The sequence below is a fragment of the Mandrillus leucophaeus genome, unplaced genomic scaffold (assembly GCF_000951045.1).
Source record: "Mandrillus leucophaeus isolate KB7577 unplaced genomic scaffold, Mleu.le_1.0 Scaffold397, whole genome shotgun sequence".
Taxonomy (NCBI): domain Eukaryota; kingdom Metazoa; phylum Chordata; class Mammalia; order Primates; family Cercopithecidae; genus Mandrillus; species Mandrillus leucophaeus.
In genome coordinates this window covers 3,135,216-3,152,117 of record NW_012104220.1, presented here as the reverse complement: position 1 = coordinate 3,152,117, position 16,902 = coordinate 3,135,216, and the positions used below count along the sequence as shown (strand labels likewise).

Below are 16,902 nucleotides of genomic sequence, written 5' to 3'. Positions count from 1 at the left end.
TTGGGCAAACAGACATGAAACTTAAAGTCGGTAATACTCAGCTGACAATGGATAATGTTTATAGGCATTACTAGTTGGGTGTTTTCTTCAAACTCTACAAAGACTTGACATGGAACATTAAGACTAGTCCATTCACTTCCAACCTAGTGTTGCAGAATCTTGCCAGAATGAGCAGTCCTGAGGCAATAACACTCACAGAAGTGCATGGGACTGACAAAGAGCTATGCACCCACCTAAAAAATGTCTAAAACTATACTAGGTGGTGCACACCAGGGAGACTGTGGATTAGGACAATTTGTGATGAGTGCATTTGCATTTTATTTTTCCATGAAAATCACACACACGCAGACACACAGACAAACACAGAGAAAAGCAGATCCGCTTGAAATGAGAGCAATATGGAGGCCAAAGCTGCTAGTGGGATGGCCCGGGGTTTCTAACTCTGTGGTCTGGAGAAGAAGGATTTTGTATTTGTTTGGTTTCACCATCAAGTGTTCCGGGTGAGCAAGTCAGTTTCAGTTTCCTTCTGAAAGAGCCTCTTTCTGAATTCGCTGCACGCTCCTCGTGTGTTTGTTTTCTGCTGCAGTGGGGTCATTTATGCTGGCCAGTCCATTTGGATGACCATATGGGCACAGGCTCCTGCACCTCCAGCTGCCCAGAGTTCCTCTCTGGCTGCAGGAACGAACGGTGTGAAAGATCAGTCCTGTGGAATGAGATCACATGGACTCGCGTCATCTTGGTTTTCTGAGATGGTGTGACTACTTTTAGATTTCAAAAGCTAAACAGTTGTCAATCAGTCTCTGAAGGGCACTCAGCTGAGGGCACTGTGATTCCGTCAGATCACCTGGGTTATGGGCCATCTTTCTCTCTTTCTCTATGAAATCTATGAATCAGGTCACCCTGGTTCTAAGATCCAGGCATTTGTTACAAAGACTCACACATATGAGATATGTGCATACATGCTTACATCCTGGAGGGAAGCTACATCCATGGTGCTGTTTCCAAGGGCTCTTATGGGGTCTTTGGGGGCTTTTTTTAGCTTAAGAAAGTTACCATTATCTTAAAAGCCAAGAAATCCTGATTTAGGTCAGCCCTGAGGTACAGAATTCCCTTGACCACTTCCTGTAGGGGTGGCTCTGGGAAGCTTGAAAATGTGACTGGGGGAGGGGAAAGATGAGAGCTGGAAGGCAGAATATTAGGCTCCAGATCAAAGCTTGCACTTTGATTAACAAAGGTGTCCATGTTCCTTGAGAAGTGGACACCAAGGTGACCTTTTTAGCTGGAGACACACTGTCTCCAGCTACAAAGTGTGGGTTGAATTCCTGAACGAATGCCTGCTGTGGGGTTGGGGTAGTGTGGGTGAGGAGGGGATTGGACAAAGACCTGACCAGTCTAGATGAAATGTGGTTTATCCCGTTATCTGATTTAAAATCATCTATCCCCTTAAGAGGATGACTAATACAGTACTTAGGGCTGAGAACAGGATTTGAGGTGGTGCGAGGATCCCCATCAAGGCTGAGGGTACTTCAGAAACTTCTGAAACTAATAGAAAGATACAAATTATATGGGGGAACTGGAACAGTGTAAGAATAAGGATTAGAAATTGATCTGAGTTGTTCCTAATTTGGGAATGCACATGCGATGGTCACACAATTTAACCTATTTAGGATGTTTCTAAGTTGTCTGATCATCTGTCACCTACTTAATTTATTAAAACCTTGACCCTCACCAGTTTTAACAACAGAGTGTAAGATTGCATAAGACTTTATCCCAAAACATGTTTTCCAAGATGGAGTCCTTTGTAGAGTAAAAATGTTCTTGATAATCTAACATGCTGATTTCTAGATAAATATCCGTGTGGTCCTGGCTCACAATTTGGAGTTGTCAAGCCAACAGCCGGATGAACTTCCTGAAGTTCTCGCATTTGCTTAGGAGCAAGTAGTAAATTCTCTCTAGAACTTCTTGAGAGAAATTACCTTTTTCTTGTTTGAAGGGTACTTTAAAGGAAATTATTTTGAGGTGGTATAATGTAAACAATAATATAATTACTATTTATTTCATGACAGACATATACAATGCTATATGAAAGAATTTTCGCAAACCTTTGTAAAGATAGTATGTTATAAAGTCAGAATTAGGTTTTGGATGAAAATTATCATAAAAATATGCCAATAAGTGTGTTGCAGGTTTTCTAATCTTTGTGAACAAAAATGTAAAAAACACAATAGAAAAATGATCTCACCCAATAAGGGGTAAAAGTTTGGAATTAACTGTTGTAGATCATAGAACATTAGCACCCCTGATGTTCTGCCTGGCCCAGAGATGATGTGGGATTAGTCCTTTAAGAGGGAACATGCAGGAAGGGGTGGGGAGACCACTGGGTAATTCTGGGAAACAATTTTGCTACCCAATTTTATATTCTGAGTTATAGAGTTATAAAAAGGATTCATGACTGCAAGTGGTTTTCAAAAATAATTTTCAACTGATGTCAACAGCAATCACCAGATCTATAAATGGGAATCAGTGGCTGGAAGATCTCAGTAAAAGCAACCTTTCCCTATCTAAAGGAGCCTTTACTTAGGCATTTCTGGGCCTTCTGGTGGGTAAAGGGTGGGAAGACAAAGTCAATTTTGCCAAGTAGCCATTAGGTCTCTGCTGGTCAAGAGGAAGCGAAAAAATTCATCACAAGCACTGCTTTGGACAGCAGTGTTTCAATAATTAACTGTATTTGGTTTTTCTCGCAATCAAGAAACTGGGCAGAATAAAAACTTTATGGGGAAATAAGGCTTTTGCATATCCTTGCTTATTGATTTGATTTGATTTACTCTCCAGGGAAGTCAGAAGAGAGTGGCTAATTCATCCCTCTAGAGTCCCAGGCTTAAGCCAAGGCATTGGGATGCTGGTACCTCCTCTAGTACTTACTCTAGCTCTCTCCTTCTTTGGTGGTGTGCTCTTTACATGGGCACTGTGTCAGGGCAGGAACCTGCAAGCACCTATTCCAAGAGTTGTCACAAGCCAGGAGACATACCTCTTATTGCTTCTTTCTCCATCTTCTTGATTTTTTGTAAAGAGCTAAGAGGCTCTTTCCTACAACAGGTGCTATTCCTTGATCTAACCAAATGTGTCTGCCACTGAAATGATATGCCAATTAAGTCTCTTCCTTTGAAACTCAAACACATGTCCAGACATAGATGTCAAGCAGCCAAAACATTCTAATATTCTCTATTACCTTCCCTGCTCCTTATTTCCCAAATCCAAGCTTTTCTGCTGTAAGCAAAAACATGGGAAAGTTCTTTTCAAAAATGCTCTCCCATACTATCCAAATGGTTTCCTGATTACAACAGGAACGCCTACAGCTACTGAATGAAAAGTTCTTCAGCACAGAACAGGGGGACAGTGGCAGGGACTTAGCAAGGATGTGATGAGGATGTGGTGGGGACTTGGTAGGGACCATGGTATGGGTGGGACTCTCTGTAGGAGGCATATCTGAGGCCTTGAAGCAACTCAAGCCCAATGAACCAGCTGGGCTCTGAGCCGAGGAGCTGCCTCAAGCTGTGGACTGCGTAAGCAGCAGGGGTACCTGGGCTTGTCGGCTGGCTCCAGCAGCTCGAGGGTGCAAAGGGAGGTCGTGAATTTCATTCTGCTGTTTAGCAAAATTTACAAATACCTGGAGGTAAGAGAAGATCAAGATTAGGTAGATATTTCCAGGAAAACAGCACCCTACACCCACCTACCCAGTTTGCTCTCTGTTTTCCACAGTTCACATACAGCCCAGCTGGTATGGCTTGTGTCCTTCCCAGGGAAGGCTGGCCCACCCACGGAAGCCTGGCCACCAGTGCCCTGGTCAGAGCTATCTTCTTAGACTAGACTCCCGAGTGATGCCACAGGAGTTCCTGCTGGAGGACTCAAGGGACTTTGGCACCAGACATTGGGGTAATCAAGGCAAGGCAGATTCTCAGCTAGCAGCATCCTAATCCTCTAACTAAAAAAAGAAAAAAAAAAAGGAAAAAAGTCATTGATCCCTGTTTGGCTCCTCGTTGAGTGTGCATGTGGCCCAGACTCCTGCTCGTGCCTTCCCCTGCTTAATGCTGATGAGAAGGTGTGGGTGAGCCAGCTCCTCAGGGGTTAAATGGAGACTTCCCTGTTTCCATTTTCCTTGCTTTACTTAACTTTCTTTAAAGATGTTTATTTTAAAACAAACATATATAAAAACACAAAACCCAGAAACAACCCAAATGTCCATCAATGAATGAACAGATGGATGAACAAAATGTAGCACATATACATACAAAGGAATATTATTCAGCCTGGAAAAGGAAGGAAATTCTGGCATATGATATAACACGGATGAACCTTGAGGATATTATGCTAAGTCCTCACATAATAAGCCAGACACAAAAGGACAAATACTGTATGATTCCACTTATATGAGGTACCTATAGTAGTCAGAGCCTTAGAGACAGAAAGTAGAACAGTAGTTGCCAAGGGCGAGGGGGGCAGGAAGCGGCGAGTTAGTGTTTAACGGGCACAGATTTTCACTGAAGCAAGATGAAAGAGTTCTATCAGGGATGGTGGTAATGGTTGCACAACAATGTAAATGTACTTAATACCACTGCACTGTGCACTTAAACATGGTTGACATGGTCAATTTTATGTTATATTTTACCGCAATAAAAAATGGGATTACATCTTAAAAAACCACACACGGAATGCACATTTGTCAAAAGTCACTAAACTGTACATTTAAAATTGGTGTTTTTGTTTTGTTTTGTTTTTTTGAGACAGGGGCTTGCTCTGTCACTCAGACTAGAGTGCAGTGGTATGAACACAGTTCATGTCAGCCTTGACCTCCTGGGCTCCAGCAATATTTCTGCCTCAACCTCCCATGTAGCTGGGACCACAGGCATGCAACACCATGCCTGGCTAATTTTCTGATTTTTTTTGTAGAGACGAGGTCTCACTTTGTTGCATGGGCCCGTCTTAAACTCCTGGGCTCAAGTGATCCTCCTGCCTTGGCCTCCCAAGAGCCTGTGTTTCATCGTATGTTAATTACATATCAATAAAGCTGAGTTAAAAAAAAAAAAAAACCACCACCACAAACCAGCAAGAATGAAGTAACACACCATAGGCTCACAGGGAAGGATAATGTAAAAAAAAAAAAAAAAAAAAAAATCAATGAAGTTTCCTGATGACTAAAAAATATTGTTAGAAAACAATTTCTGATATACCACCTTTTACCCCAATAAACAGACGGCAAGAGTTTGTTAAAAATCAGGAATATTATGCCTCCCTCTTATGGCAATTCCAACCCACATTGGATGTTCTGGGCCAGTCTTTGCTCAGCTCTTGGTGCCCCGGGGCCAACTTGCCTGGTCCAGGGTGGTCTGTGTGACTGAGTACTCCTCGATGAGCAGGCTGTCCTTGTGGGAGAGGAGGAGCTGGAAGATCCTCGCCAGGGAGGAGGAGGAGACCTGGAACTGGAGCATGTTGTAGTGCCTCTCCCTCTGCACGCTGCCTGGGAAGTTCCCCTGGAAGAACTGCTCCACAGGGTTCAGGTCAGGAAGCAAGTCGTCCTTCGGGGATTTGATCTTCATTGTGACGATATAGCCATCTCCAAATCTAGGGGATGCACACAGAGCCTCTGTTAGTGGTTGGGCCTAAGGTAATCCCAAAATAAGGAGTAGACTCATCACAAATTTTGGGGATTAAGCCCGGCTTGGTGGCTCACACCTGTAATCCCAGCAATTTGGGAGGTAGAGGCGGGAGGATCACTTGAGCTCAGGAGTGTAAGATAAGCCTGGGCAACAAGACCATGTCTCTACAAAAATTAGCAGGCCATGGTGGCACATGCCTGTGGTCCCAGCTACTTGGGAGGCTGAGGCGTGAGGATCACTTGAGCACAGGAGGTCAAGGCTACAGTGAGCCACGATCATGACACTGCACTCCAACCTGGGTGACAGAGTGAGACGCTGTCTCAAAAAAACCTGAAAAACGAGAAACAAACCCCAAACAAGAACAACAAAAAAAGAAATACTGGAGATTAAAGGCCCATATCATAGACCTGGGTACATAGGAAAACTAGGAGAGAAAAACCATGGTAGTCCCTGGAGAAATCATTTGATACCAGTTTTTAGAGGTCAAATGTCTGCATGGTAATGTGGGACAATCGTACTTGCTGAAGTCAAAGGTAGTTTTATTTTATTTTTTTAATTAATTAATTAATTAATTAATTTGAGACAGAGTCTCACTGTTGCCCAGGTTGGAGTACAGTGGCGTGATCTTGGCTCACTACAACCTCCGCCTCCTGGGTTCAAGCGATTCTCCTGCCTCAGCTTCCTGAGTAGCTGGGATTACAGGCGCCCGCCACGACACTCGGTTTTTGTTTGTTTGTTTGTTTGTTTGTTTTTTGTATTTTTAGTAGAGACAGAGTTTCACCATGTTGGTCAGGCTGGTCTTAAACTCCTAAGCTCAAGTGATCCGCCTGCCTTGGCTTCCCAAAGTGCTGGGATTACAGGCATGAGCCACCGCACCCAGCCTATTTTATTTTTTGAGACAGAGTCTTGCCCTGTCGCCCAGGCTGGAGTGCAGTGGTGTGATCTCGATTCACTGCAACCTCCAACTCCTGGGTTCAAGCAATTCTTGTGCCTCGGTTTCTCGAGTAGGTGGGATTACAGGTGCACACCGCCATGCCCAGCTAATTTTTGTCTTTTTAGTAGACAGGGTTTCAGCATGTTGGCCAGGTTGGTCTCGAACTCCTGACCTCAAGTGATCCGCCGGCCTCAGCTTCCCAAAGTGATGGGATTACAGGTATGAGCCACTGCACCCAGCCATCAAAGGTAGTTTTAGCCCAGTATGGGGATCCCAAGACCGCCCATAAAGACACATGAACCAGTGCATACTGAGTGGTGATAAGGGCTGATGGGCCAGGTGGGAGCAAAGGCTCGGGAAGGCAGCACTTCCCTGAGGAAGCTTCCCAAAGCAAATGGAGCTGCTAGGGCCCGGGCCATTGGTACTTTCTTCCTCCCTCAGCAGGATGGCTGGTTAACCTCACTTGGATGAGGGATGGTCCACCAGAGAGAGTGTGCACAGCTAGTGGGTGTCAGTACCCTATGCCTTGGTATCCTGTGTCAGTCATAACTGACTCCAAAGCTCCCTCCATGGTCTAGGGCTGTTCTCCTCTGCAGTAAGATGCTGTTCACCTTTCAGCTCCAGAAAACTCGTCATCCCTCCACACAGGCAACACTCCTCTCTCACCTCCTCTATCATGCAGATATTGAGGAGTTAGAGGGAAAGGAATAGGAGAACTTCCCTTTCTCCAGCAGCTGGACACAGGAAGTTGCTGACACAGGTCTGGTGACCTGACATGCTGCTATTTCTATAGATATCTATGCAGTGTCCAAGCTGTAGTTGCTCAATACATCATGGGTCAAATGTCCACTTGCCACAAGCAGCTAATCTATTAGACCTTTCTCTCAGTCATTTATCTGCTCTGACACATATGAAAGGATGACATTTTCTGTGCAACACCCTCCCGTGGGTGCATCAGGATTACGCACCTCAGCATAGATAAGGTGGGTTATGTGCTGTTCCTCCACCAACCAGCTTAGTGACTTATATGCTGAGCTCTTAATAAGTGTTTGTTAAATAATTGTAACTCTGCTCTTTTCTAGATTGTAAAGCTTATCAGAATGTGAATGAGCATGGCAATATGCTGATAATCTTAAACTGTTAGCTTTGGCATGCAAACTCTTAATAATAAGGAATTATCTACAATAGTTTACAATGTGTGGGTACGGAGTAAGGATAATCCTACTCAAGATTACTGGCGTTGTTGGTTTGTCATATAACATATGGTCTTTTTTCAAACTCAAAAGCATACAATATTCTAAAAACAAAAACAAAAACAGGTCCTCAGGCCAGTTGGTCTCCTAACCATTCCTACATTGTAGTGGACTCTTAGTAAATAAGCCACAGGTCCTGGATCTGTTGGGATAAGTGGTGGAATACCTGAGGCAGTGGTAGTGGCCCTCTCTCGTCCCAGCCAGGCTCTGCATGTGTCCTGATCAGACACCCCATCCAGAGAATTGGGTGAGTCTTCGACCACAGGAAATTAGGCCAATATAGAGGAGTTTCTTATCAGCATAATGGACTTCTCCATCTGCTGCTGGAGAATGAGGCCCAGCCACCACCTGCCTCTGCCCCAGGGGATGACAGGGCAGCAGGACTCTTCCAAGTGTCAATGGAGAACACAGGATCCGGTTGGATCCACAGAGGCAACAAGGCGCACGCCCCACCATCTGCTTACTTGGACTTGAGATGCTGAATGGTGCCCATACATCGAAAGGCGCCCTTTACCATGATGGCCAGCCGGGTACACAGCGCCTCACATTCTTCCATGCTGTGGGGCAGGAGAGAGGAGGTGAGCAGGAGAGGACTCCCACCCACCTTCCCCAGCCCTGGGAATCTCTTGCCTGTGGGATGTGAGGACCACAGCCCTCCCTTCTCTGATGATGCTCACGATGACATTCCACAGCATGCGGCGTGCCTGGGGGTCCATCCCTGTGGTGGGCTCGTCCTGGGGGGTGGAGAGAAGGTTAGGGAGCACAGGCTGGGAACTGGCCCTTCCGATTACTGCTTCCCCCTGGGCTGGCTCCCCTGAGGAGGATGAGCTGACAGATGGCGCACACAGTCACTCCCCTCACTTGAGCAAGACAGGGGTACCTTCGTGTAGGGTACAGAAGGCAGGAGGTGGATTAAAGAATAAAGAAGCATGGTGTCCACCCTGGGCCCATTTCAGCCCACGAGGGGATTAAAGTGGATTAAGGCAATGACAGAATTCTCCTCAAAAAAAGAAAATCCTGCAAATACATTTGTCGGGAGGCAGGGAGATCACTCAGGTCACTTTCCTGGTTCCTGCTATGTCCTGTGCCCTGTGCCCTCATGATCCTTGGACTACGTGGGCATGGTCTCAGGCCTGGCCCGGCTCAAGAGCCTTTGACCCAGCTCAGTGCTCCTGTTTGGGGACCAGACACTGACACGCCACCGAACCGGCTAAACTTCCCGGCTGTGAGCCCATGGCCCACAGGAGACATCCCGGGAACGCAGGATGTGCACAGTCCCAAGTCAAGGCTGTGCCATGACTTGTTTTTCTCCAGAGCTGTGTGAACCAAACACTGGGCTAAGTGCTCAAAATGAGCAACACAGGAAACAGTCCAGACTAAAGCCGAATTGCTGCAGTTTCTAAATCTGCCGACACAGAACCTATTTCCCCAACCCGAGAGACGAGAGACGCAGCACTTGGTTTAAGCCCTTGGGGCGGCCTAAACCCACAGTTACCAGCAGCACCAGGGGCGGGCAGCCAATGAGCGCGATGGCTGTGGAGAGTTTCCGCTTGTTGCCCCCACTGTATGTGCCAGCCAGGCAGTCGGCGTAGACAGTCAGGCCCAGGCTCTTAATACTCCAGTTTGCAACCTAGGGAAGAGAAAGAAATGCCATTTGGAGAACATAAGCAAACACCTAAACCTCCCCCAGTTCAAAGCCTTGGGCTCCCAGATCTCATGCCTCCAGAATGAAAGCCCTAGCTAGGCTGAAACAGGCTCCTGCTGGCTCCTGTCCTCTGGCATGTGCTTCAGGCACCAGACAGGGGCTCCTTCACTCTGTGTCTTGGATCCCAGGGTGGCCCGGTCAGCTCAGCACCTGTTGGGTGTAGCCCCCTGGGAAATGGCCTTCAGCCTTACAAACAGCAAGACAGTGGGTCTCGCCCAGCATCCTGGACCACGGCTAGGAGTGGAGGAGGAAGGGTCTGTTTGAGAAGATGGTGAGTCCCAGACCTGTTGATCCCACCCCTCAAGAGGGTCACACCCAAAGCCTTGTGCATCCGACACACACCTATGGATCACTGACCATACGCCAGGTACTGAACCAGGCACTGGAGAACAATGTGAACACAGCCACTGTCCTCAGACTGCGGGGAGGTGACAGTCAAAATAAACAGAATACTGGCAGATCGTGACTGCAAGGGAACGATGACAGAGACACCAGGTGTGTGTGCACATGCGCAGGAAGGGACCTAGGGAAGCCACTGGAGACAAGCTCACCATGCTTCTGCCTTCTGTATTAGTCCCCTGTGCCTGGAATGTTCCTCCCTAGGTGTGCACGTGACTCCCTCTCTCACCTCTAGTTCCTCATCAGGTCCTCTCCTCTGCAGGCTCTCCCTGGGCCACCCTACCTCAAAGTGCAAACCCTGCCCCAACACTTCCTCCCTGCATTACTGTTCTGAGGACTTTTCACTCTCTAATGCACTGGATATTTTACCTATTTATCTATAGATTGTCTATCCCTCCCACTAGAATATAAGCTCCATTTTTAACTTTTTATTTGGAAATAGTTTCAAACTCACACGAACATGTAAGAATAAAAATAGTTCATAGAATTATTAACTAATAAACCCTTCTCTCTCACACACACACAATCTTTTGTGACCCATTTGAGGGAAACTTACTCATCATAGCCCTTCATTCCTAAATACTTCAGGGCATATTTCCTAAGAATAGGGATCTTCTTTTACATAACCAGAGTACATTATCAATGTCAGTAAACTTAATGTTTTGATACATTTACCTAATCTACTGTTCAGTGTTCAGTTTTGTCAGTTTGCCCAATAACATCCTTTTATCATTTTTTTTTCTCTTCTGCACAAGATGTAGTCTATTGTCTGTTATTCAGTCATTGTGTCTAGTTAGCCTCCTGCGATCAGAGAGATTTCCATAGCTCTTTCCTTGTCTTTTACGACTCTCATATTTTTTAAGAATACAGTCTCCTTTTTTATTTTTGAAGAAAAGGAATATTCCTTCTTTGGAGCTTGTCAGATGTTTCCTTATGATAAGATTCAGATTACATGTCTCCAATCTGGATTCTACATAAGTGAAACTGTGTCCTTCACAGGATATCACATCTCTGGGCATGAGATGTCCATCTGCCCCTTATGGTTAATTTTGATCACCCAGTTAAGGTGCTGTCTAATTTCTCCATTGTAGAGGTTAATTTTTCATCACCCAGTTAAGGTGCTGTCTAATTTCTCCATTGTAGAGGTTAATTTTTCATCACCCAGTTAAGGTGCTGTCTAATTTCTCCATTGTAGAGGTTAATTTTGATCACCCAGTTATGGTGCTATCTAATTTCTCCATTGTAAAATTACTATGTTTCTCCTTTGTAACCAATAAGCAATCTGTACAGAGATACGTTTATTTCTTTAAAATTACATTATCATTATTTTTTTAAGAGACAGAGTCTTGCTCTGTTTGCCAGGCTGGAGAGCAGCAGCTTGATCACAGCTCACTGCAACCTCAACCTCCTGGACTCAAGCATTCCTCCCACCTCAGCCACCTGAGTAGCTGGGACTATAGGTGTGCACCATCAGGCCCAGCTAATTTGTTTGTTAGTTTTTTGCAGAGACAGGGTCTCCCTATGTTGCACAGGCTACTCTGGAACTCCTGGGCTCAAGCGATCTTCCCACCTTGGCCTCCCAAAGTGCTGTGATTGCAGGTGTGAGCTACCATGCCCAACCTGTTATTTATTTTGTTAAAGCACTTCCTTACTTTCTGGCATAAGATATTCCAGGTTCATTTTATACCTATGCCATTCAGCCCTGGAATGTGTCATTTATTGAAGGAATCAGGTTTACTTTTAGTGGGGAATGTTATTAAGACAAAAGTCTGAGCACTCAGTGTGCTCATGGCTGCTGGGGCATTTTTGCTTCTTGACCCTTTCAGAAGACAGATACACACAAGCAAATATACGTGTATATATACACGCCTGTGTGCATGATACATGAACACACCTGCATGCACCCACAAACACAAGCATATAAATATTCCGGAATTCCCAGTGCTATTTCCAGTTCCAATCCATGACCTCACAGTTCTTTCTTGCTTTTCCCTTTTCCATATTTGTAAGTCCCTTCTTCCACAGTGAGAATTCTGGGTTCCAATAACATCAAAACATGTATTAATTTACTTAATCCTGTAACACATCTAACATTTTCAGAATCACCTTGCCTATACCACTATAAAATACAAACTAAAAAGAACTCAGAAATTATTTGTGGTTCTTCTCCCCGGCTCCACCCTGCCCAGGAATGAGGATCTAGAGTCAAACACTGTGTTCATCAGTCGTTTGTATTAGCTCTATCTCCCTTTTGCAGGATTATGATATTTATTTGAAATAAAATTGGGTTACTTTATTTAGTTTGTTGTCAGTGTTAGGTTTTCTTTTTGTTTTCATTTTTGCCTCCTTCGCATCCTTACTAATTTTTTAAAAAATATGTGGAACATTGACATGCTTCCAAAAGTTAAAACTATACAAAAATATATCCCCAGAAGTACTATTCCTTCCCATTTTTCTTTCTTCCCATTTTCTTCTTGTTGATCACCAAATTCATTGTTTTCTGGTTTATCCTTTCTACGTTCTATTTGCAAAGGTAAGCAGACATACGTCTACTTTCTTGTTTTTCCTTCTTTCTTACATAAAAAGTAGCATTCTATATGTTCTGTTTTCCATTTTGCTTTTGTTCATTTAACAGTATTTACTGGAAATATCTCCATATCAGTTCATTGAGATTTTTCTTTTTCTTTTTTATAGTTGCATAAGACTTTATTGTGTGCCTGTACCATAAATTATTCAGCCAATCTACAATGACTAAACATTTAGGTAACTTCCAGCATTTTGCAATTACAAATGCAATGGATCACCTTGTATATATTCATTTTGTACTGGGGGAGATGTATCTTCAGGATAAACTCTTAGAAGTGTGATTGCTGAGTCAAAGGATAAATGCATACATCATTTTGTTAGATATGAGAGTGGGGATTTTTTTTGTCTGTCTTGTTCACTGCTATGCCCCTGGTTTCTAGAATAGTACTTGGCACACAGTAGACACATAGTAAACATTTGTTGGAATGAATGAATGAATGAATGAATGAATAGCATGCTTCAGTTTCTTATCTCCAAGAGAATGCACTCTCATGAAACAGGCTTGTAATTAACCAGACTCCTATGTGACCACAACAAACCATTTTTTACCTTTTCGATTTCCTCTGCTGGTACACCTCGAAGCCGGGCATAAAGGTAAAGATGTTCTCGTCCTGTGAGCAGCTCATCAATTGCATCAAACTGAGGACAGTAGCCCATATTTTGATGGACTTCAGAAATATTGGTTAAAATACTGCAAGAAAAAAAGCAATTAGTGAGTATCCTTCAAGGAGGTGAAGAGATGACCATAGAGCTATGGCTGGAGAAGCTTCTGCCAATGGGAAAAGGAAGCTGCTGCTTCTCTGCTATTTGGTTTCAGAAATGCATGCAATATTTGGGAATCAAAACAGGGACCCTTCGGTTAGAAACTGAATCCTGTCAGATTCTTCCGTGTTTCCATGTCTAAGATTAATTGAATCCCAGTTATGCCATAAGTCAGCTTTCATTTTGGATCAGATCACCTCACATGTGAGTTTAAAAACAGAGGGAAGATCAGGTTTAAGAAAATGATTCATGATTTTTCAATACTTTTCAGACATTTGGGAAGTAACTAGAAAAGATGGATCTGTCCCGTTGGAAGTAAACTTCTCTATCTGTATTTATTGGCAAAGATAGCAATGAAAGAGGAGCCAGTCAGATAACTACCCTCAGCCAGGGGCCTGCAGGGAGAAGGGGTAGAGTGAGTTGGGTTCCACCAACTCCCTTTGGCTAAAATATTCACCCTCACTAAAAAATATATTGCCATGATGGAAAATAACCTATACATAGACATTTAGTCTAATCTCATCCTTTTCTTCTTAAAGCTTAGGGTCTATGAATAAACGATGGATGATACAGGATGGTACAGAGAGAGACTACTGCAGTTCCCCACAATGACAAAAGCCTCCAAAGGCATGGGCTGGGCCAATTAAAACTACTTAGGGAAACAAGTAGGGTACATCTCCAAATTGGCAGGTGCTACCCTACCAGATAATCCCAAATCGGTGTCTTAAACCTATCGTTTCTTTCTAGCATCCAGCTCAGTTTTACCTTCTGGAAGTCAGACTGTGCCTTACTTGGACACAGTTGTAACTTTATGTCTCATAAATGTGCTCATGGAAAATTCTATGATATCTTTCCCCCCTCCACCCTGCCATGACTCCTTTTGTCACCATCAGGAAGTCACCTGCATGGTCACTTGCAGGTGAAGCTGGATCTGTTGAGATAGACTCAGCCATGACCTGGCTTCACCCCTGCCTGTCCCTTTTCTGTAAACCCAGTAGGGCTGGCTGTAGAGGCCAAAGAACCAGATTCATCCTATCTGAGCCAGTGAAGCATGCTCAGGACTCCTCCTGCCCACTGGGCATTGGGCCATGCTGAGGATGGCTTTCAGGGGAGAGAAAGAGGCCCCAGTCAAGCAGATGCTGGACAGATGTCAGCAGCACCTAACTCCACTTATAAACCAGGGCAGAGGCTTCATCTGGGCACCTCTACCCAGTGTGCTGAAGTTTTACTGTTCAAGCTTTTCCTGCAACCAGGAAAGAGGCAAACAAGAGAGAGCTCATCCTCTCTGTCCTGCCCATAGAGGACCAGTCTCTTTAAACACATTTTATTACAGAGAGCAGCAGTCACCCTCCAGAATCCAAGGACACATGCCAGTTTTCCCTGTGTGCTCCTTGGTCTGGCAAAGCCAAGTATCAGCCTACAAATAGCCAATGCAGGTTAAGCTACCGCAAGGGCGCATGAATGAGCCCCTATCTAGAAACTCAACCCAGAGGAAGGATGCTTCATCACAGGGGTTCTTAACCTGGGATCCAAGAGCTCCTGCGGGATCATAAATGTGACCCGGGGCTGAGTAAATTCCCTGAAACTTTTTCAAAAATGTGTGGAGGGAGGTAATGGGAAGCAATGGTGCGTTTTTATAGGAATAGGCTACAAATGTTCATTGGATGCTTAAAAGGTTCCATGACCTCTAAGCGATTAAGAACCACACACTTAGTGCTTCCTTGGTCTTTCCAAGAATCCATCCCAACAGAGGAATCTCTTAACCATCACAAGTCAGTTCAATTTTCCAGTGGGTCTATTTGTTGGGCTTTTTGGGCCACGCTCTCTGGGAGGCCTCCTTCTCTGTACACATCTTTCAGGGCCTCAGAGCCACCCTAGTATAGGGTCTGATGATCACCCTTCCTATTCTGGGAGAGGGACAATGCCCAGGACCTGTGAGAGACTCCCTGAGACAGGAGGAGCAGGACACTCACCTTTTGCCTGCTACAGTGGCATCCCCTGAGGTCACTGTGGTGTCCCCAGTAAGCATCTTGAATGTGGTTGTTTTGCCAGCACCATTCACTCCCAGGAGGCCAAAGCACTAGGAGAAAACACAGAGCTAGCCTGGCCCTAGAGACCAAGAAGGTCTAAAATGTCAGACCCTAGGGTAAGTGTGTGAGCTGGGGGAGGCATTTTAGACCTGGGCTGCATCAGAGGCCACTAGCCACGTGTGGCTACTGAGCACTTGAAACACATCTAAGTCCCAATTGACATGGGCCCTGAGTGTGAAGATTCAAAGACTTAAAAACAACAAAAACTTGTCAAATATCTCATTAATAAGGTTTTCAATTAATTACATGTTGAAATGATAATATTTTGGATATATTGAGTAAAATAAAAAATACTGGTAAAATTAATTTTACCTATTTTCTTTTTACTTTTCTCATGTGGCTAGTGGAAGATTTAAAATTATATATGTGACTTGCATTATGGCATTATGTTCCTATTGAATATCTCTGCCTTACGGGGAGGAGAGGCAGGCACAAGAGCTGATGTTCAGAAGCCTTTCACCCGTGGTCTGCAGAGTACCCACCTCTCCAGGGCGAACTCCGACACACAGCCTGTCCACTGCCGGGCTGGAGGTGCCTGGATAAATCTGCAAGATACGAAGAAACCAGACTTAGAACTGAGACAGGGTTAGAGCAAGGAGGGGAAAAGGGAACAAAGAGCAAAGATGGTTTAGGAGAAAACTACCAGCACTAAGAGGTTACATATTGACATGGGCAGGCACAGAGGTGCAGTGAGTACTGAGACATCTTGAAGCTGACCCATGCTCTGTAGAAACGGAACACAGAAAAGCGAGTGATGCTCAGCTGGAGTGATTCTCGCTGAGGCCCTGTGTCACTGCCTGAGATGAATAGCAGGGAACACACATTGGAATTAGATGTTCTTGGAAGACAAGCTATAACACAGAGATGATGACCCCACATAAAATTAGGAAACCAAATTGCTTGCATAAGCATATCAATTGATCTATAGAAGGAAAACAGCAACATCATGCCAACTGTGGATCTAACCAGCACCTCCAAACTCATACCCATTCCCTTACCTTGGTTAGTTCCTGTAGCCTTAAGATGTCAGTTTTATTTCCACCAGTAATAATTCTTTGTCTTTCTTCAGCCACATCATCATCTTCATCAACAATGGGCCCCTTAGTGGGCTCAGCGATCCTAGATGAGGAAAAGGGGTCAGGATTGGGCTGGCTGTACAGTATCCTTGGCACTGTCCTTTCCATTGGACCTCTCTTTCATTTCCTTGCTTTTGCTTCCTTCTGGGCTTCCATCCTTTAAGATTTAAATTCTAAAAAGGGCTCCCAGCAGGAGAGACATCAGGCATTAGGTAGAGAGGTCAAGTGCTCATGTCCAGAGTCAGCCGTGGGTTCCAGTCCTGGCCCCCTCATATGTGATCTTGGGCATTGGACCTCTGAACCTTGCCTCCTTCAACCATGTGATGAGGAGGGGGGTGACAATACCTGTCTCACAGGATTGTGCTGAAGATAAACTCAGCACAGTGCCTGGCACAGAGTAAAGACTCAGGGTCTGGGAGCACCGTCAGGACTAAAACCCTTCC

The 16,902-nt window shown here is 44.7% G+C and overlaps 1 protein-coding gene across 1 annotated transcript in view; it reads right to left on the bottom strand.

Moving 5' to 3' along the window:
- Window positions 1–294: 294 nt before the first annotated feature.
- Window positions 295–16,902, bottom strand: part of ABCA4 (ATP-binding cassette, sub-family A (ABC1), member 4) — a 128,540-nt gene continuing 111,932 nt past the window's right edge. Inside the window, exons 41-50 of the mRNA XM_011991509.1 lie at window positions 16,382–16,502; window positions 15,866–15,928; window positions 15,267–15,373; window positions 13,081–13,222; window positions 9,337–9,471; window positions 8,472–8,575; window positions 8,306–8,398; window positions 5,370–5,619; window positions 3,581–3,667; window positions 295–703 (exon numbers count right to left, since the gene is read on the bottom strand). Coding sequence (XP_011846899.1) covers window positions 698–703; window positions 3,581–3,667; window positions 5,370–5,619; window positions 8,306–8,398; window positions 8,472–8,575; window positions 9,337–9,471; window positions 13,081–13,222; window positions 15,267–15,373; window positions 15,866–15,928; window positions 16,382–16,502 — 1,108 coding nt within the window. The 3' untranslated portion in view covers window positions 295–697. The remainder of the gene's footprint in view (window positions 704–3,580; window positions 3,668–5,369; window positions 5,620–8,305; window positions 8,399–8,471; window positions 8,576–9,336; window positions 9,472–13,080; window positions 13,223–15,266; window positions 15,374–15,865; window positions 15,929–16,381; window positions 16,503–16,902) is intronic.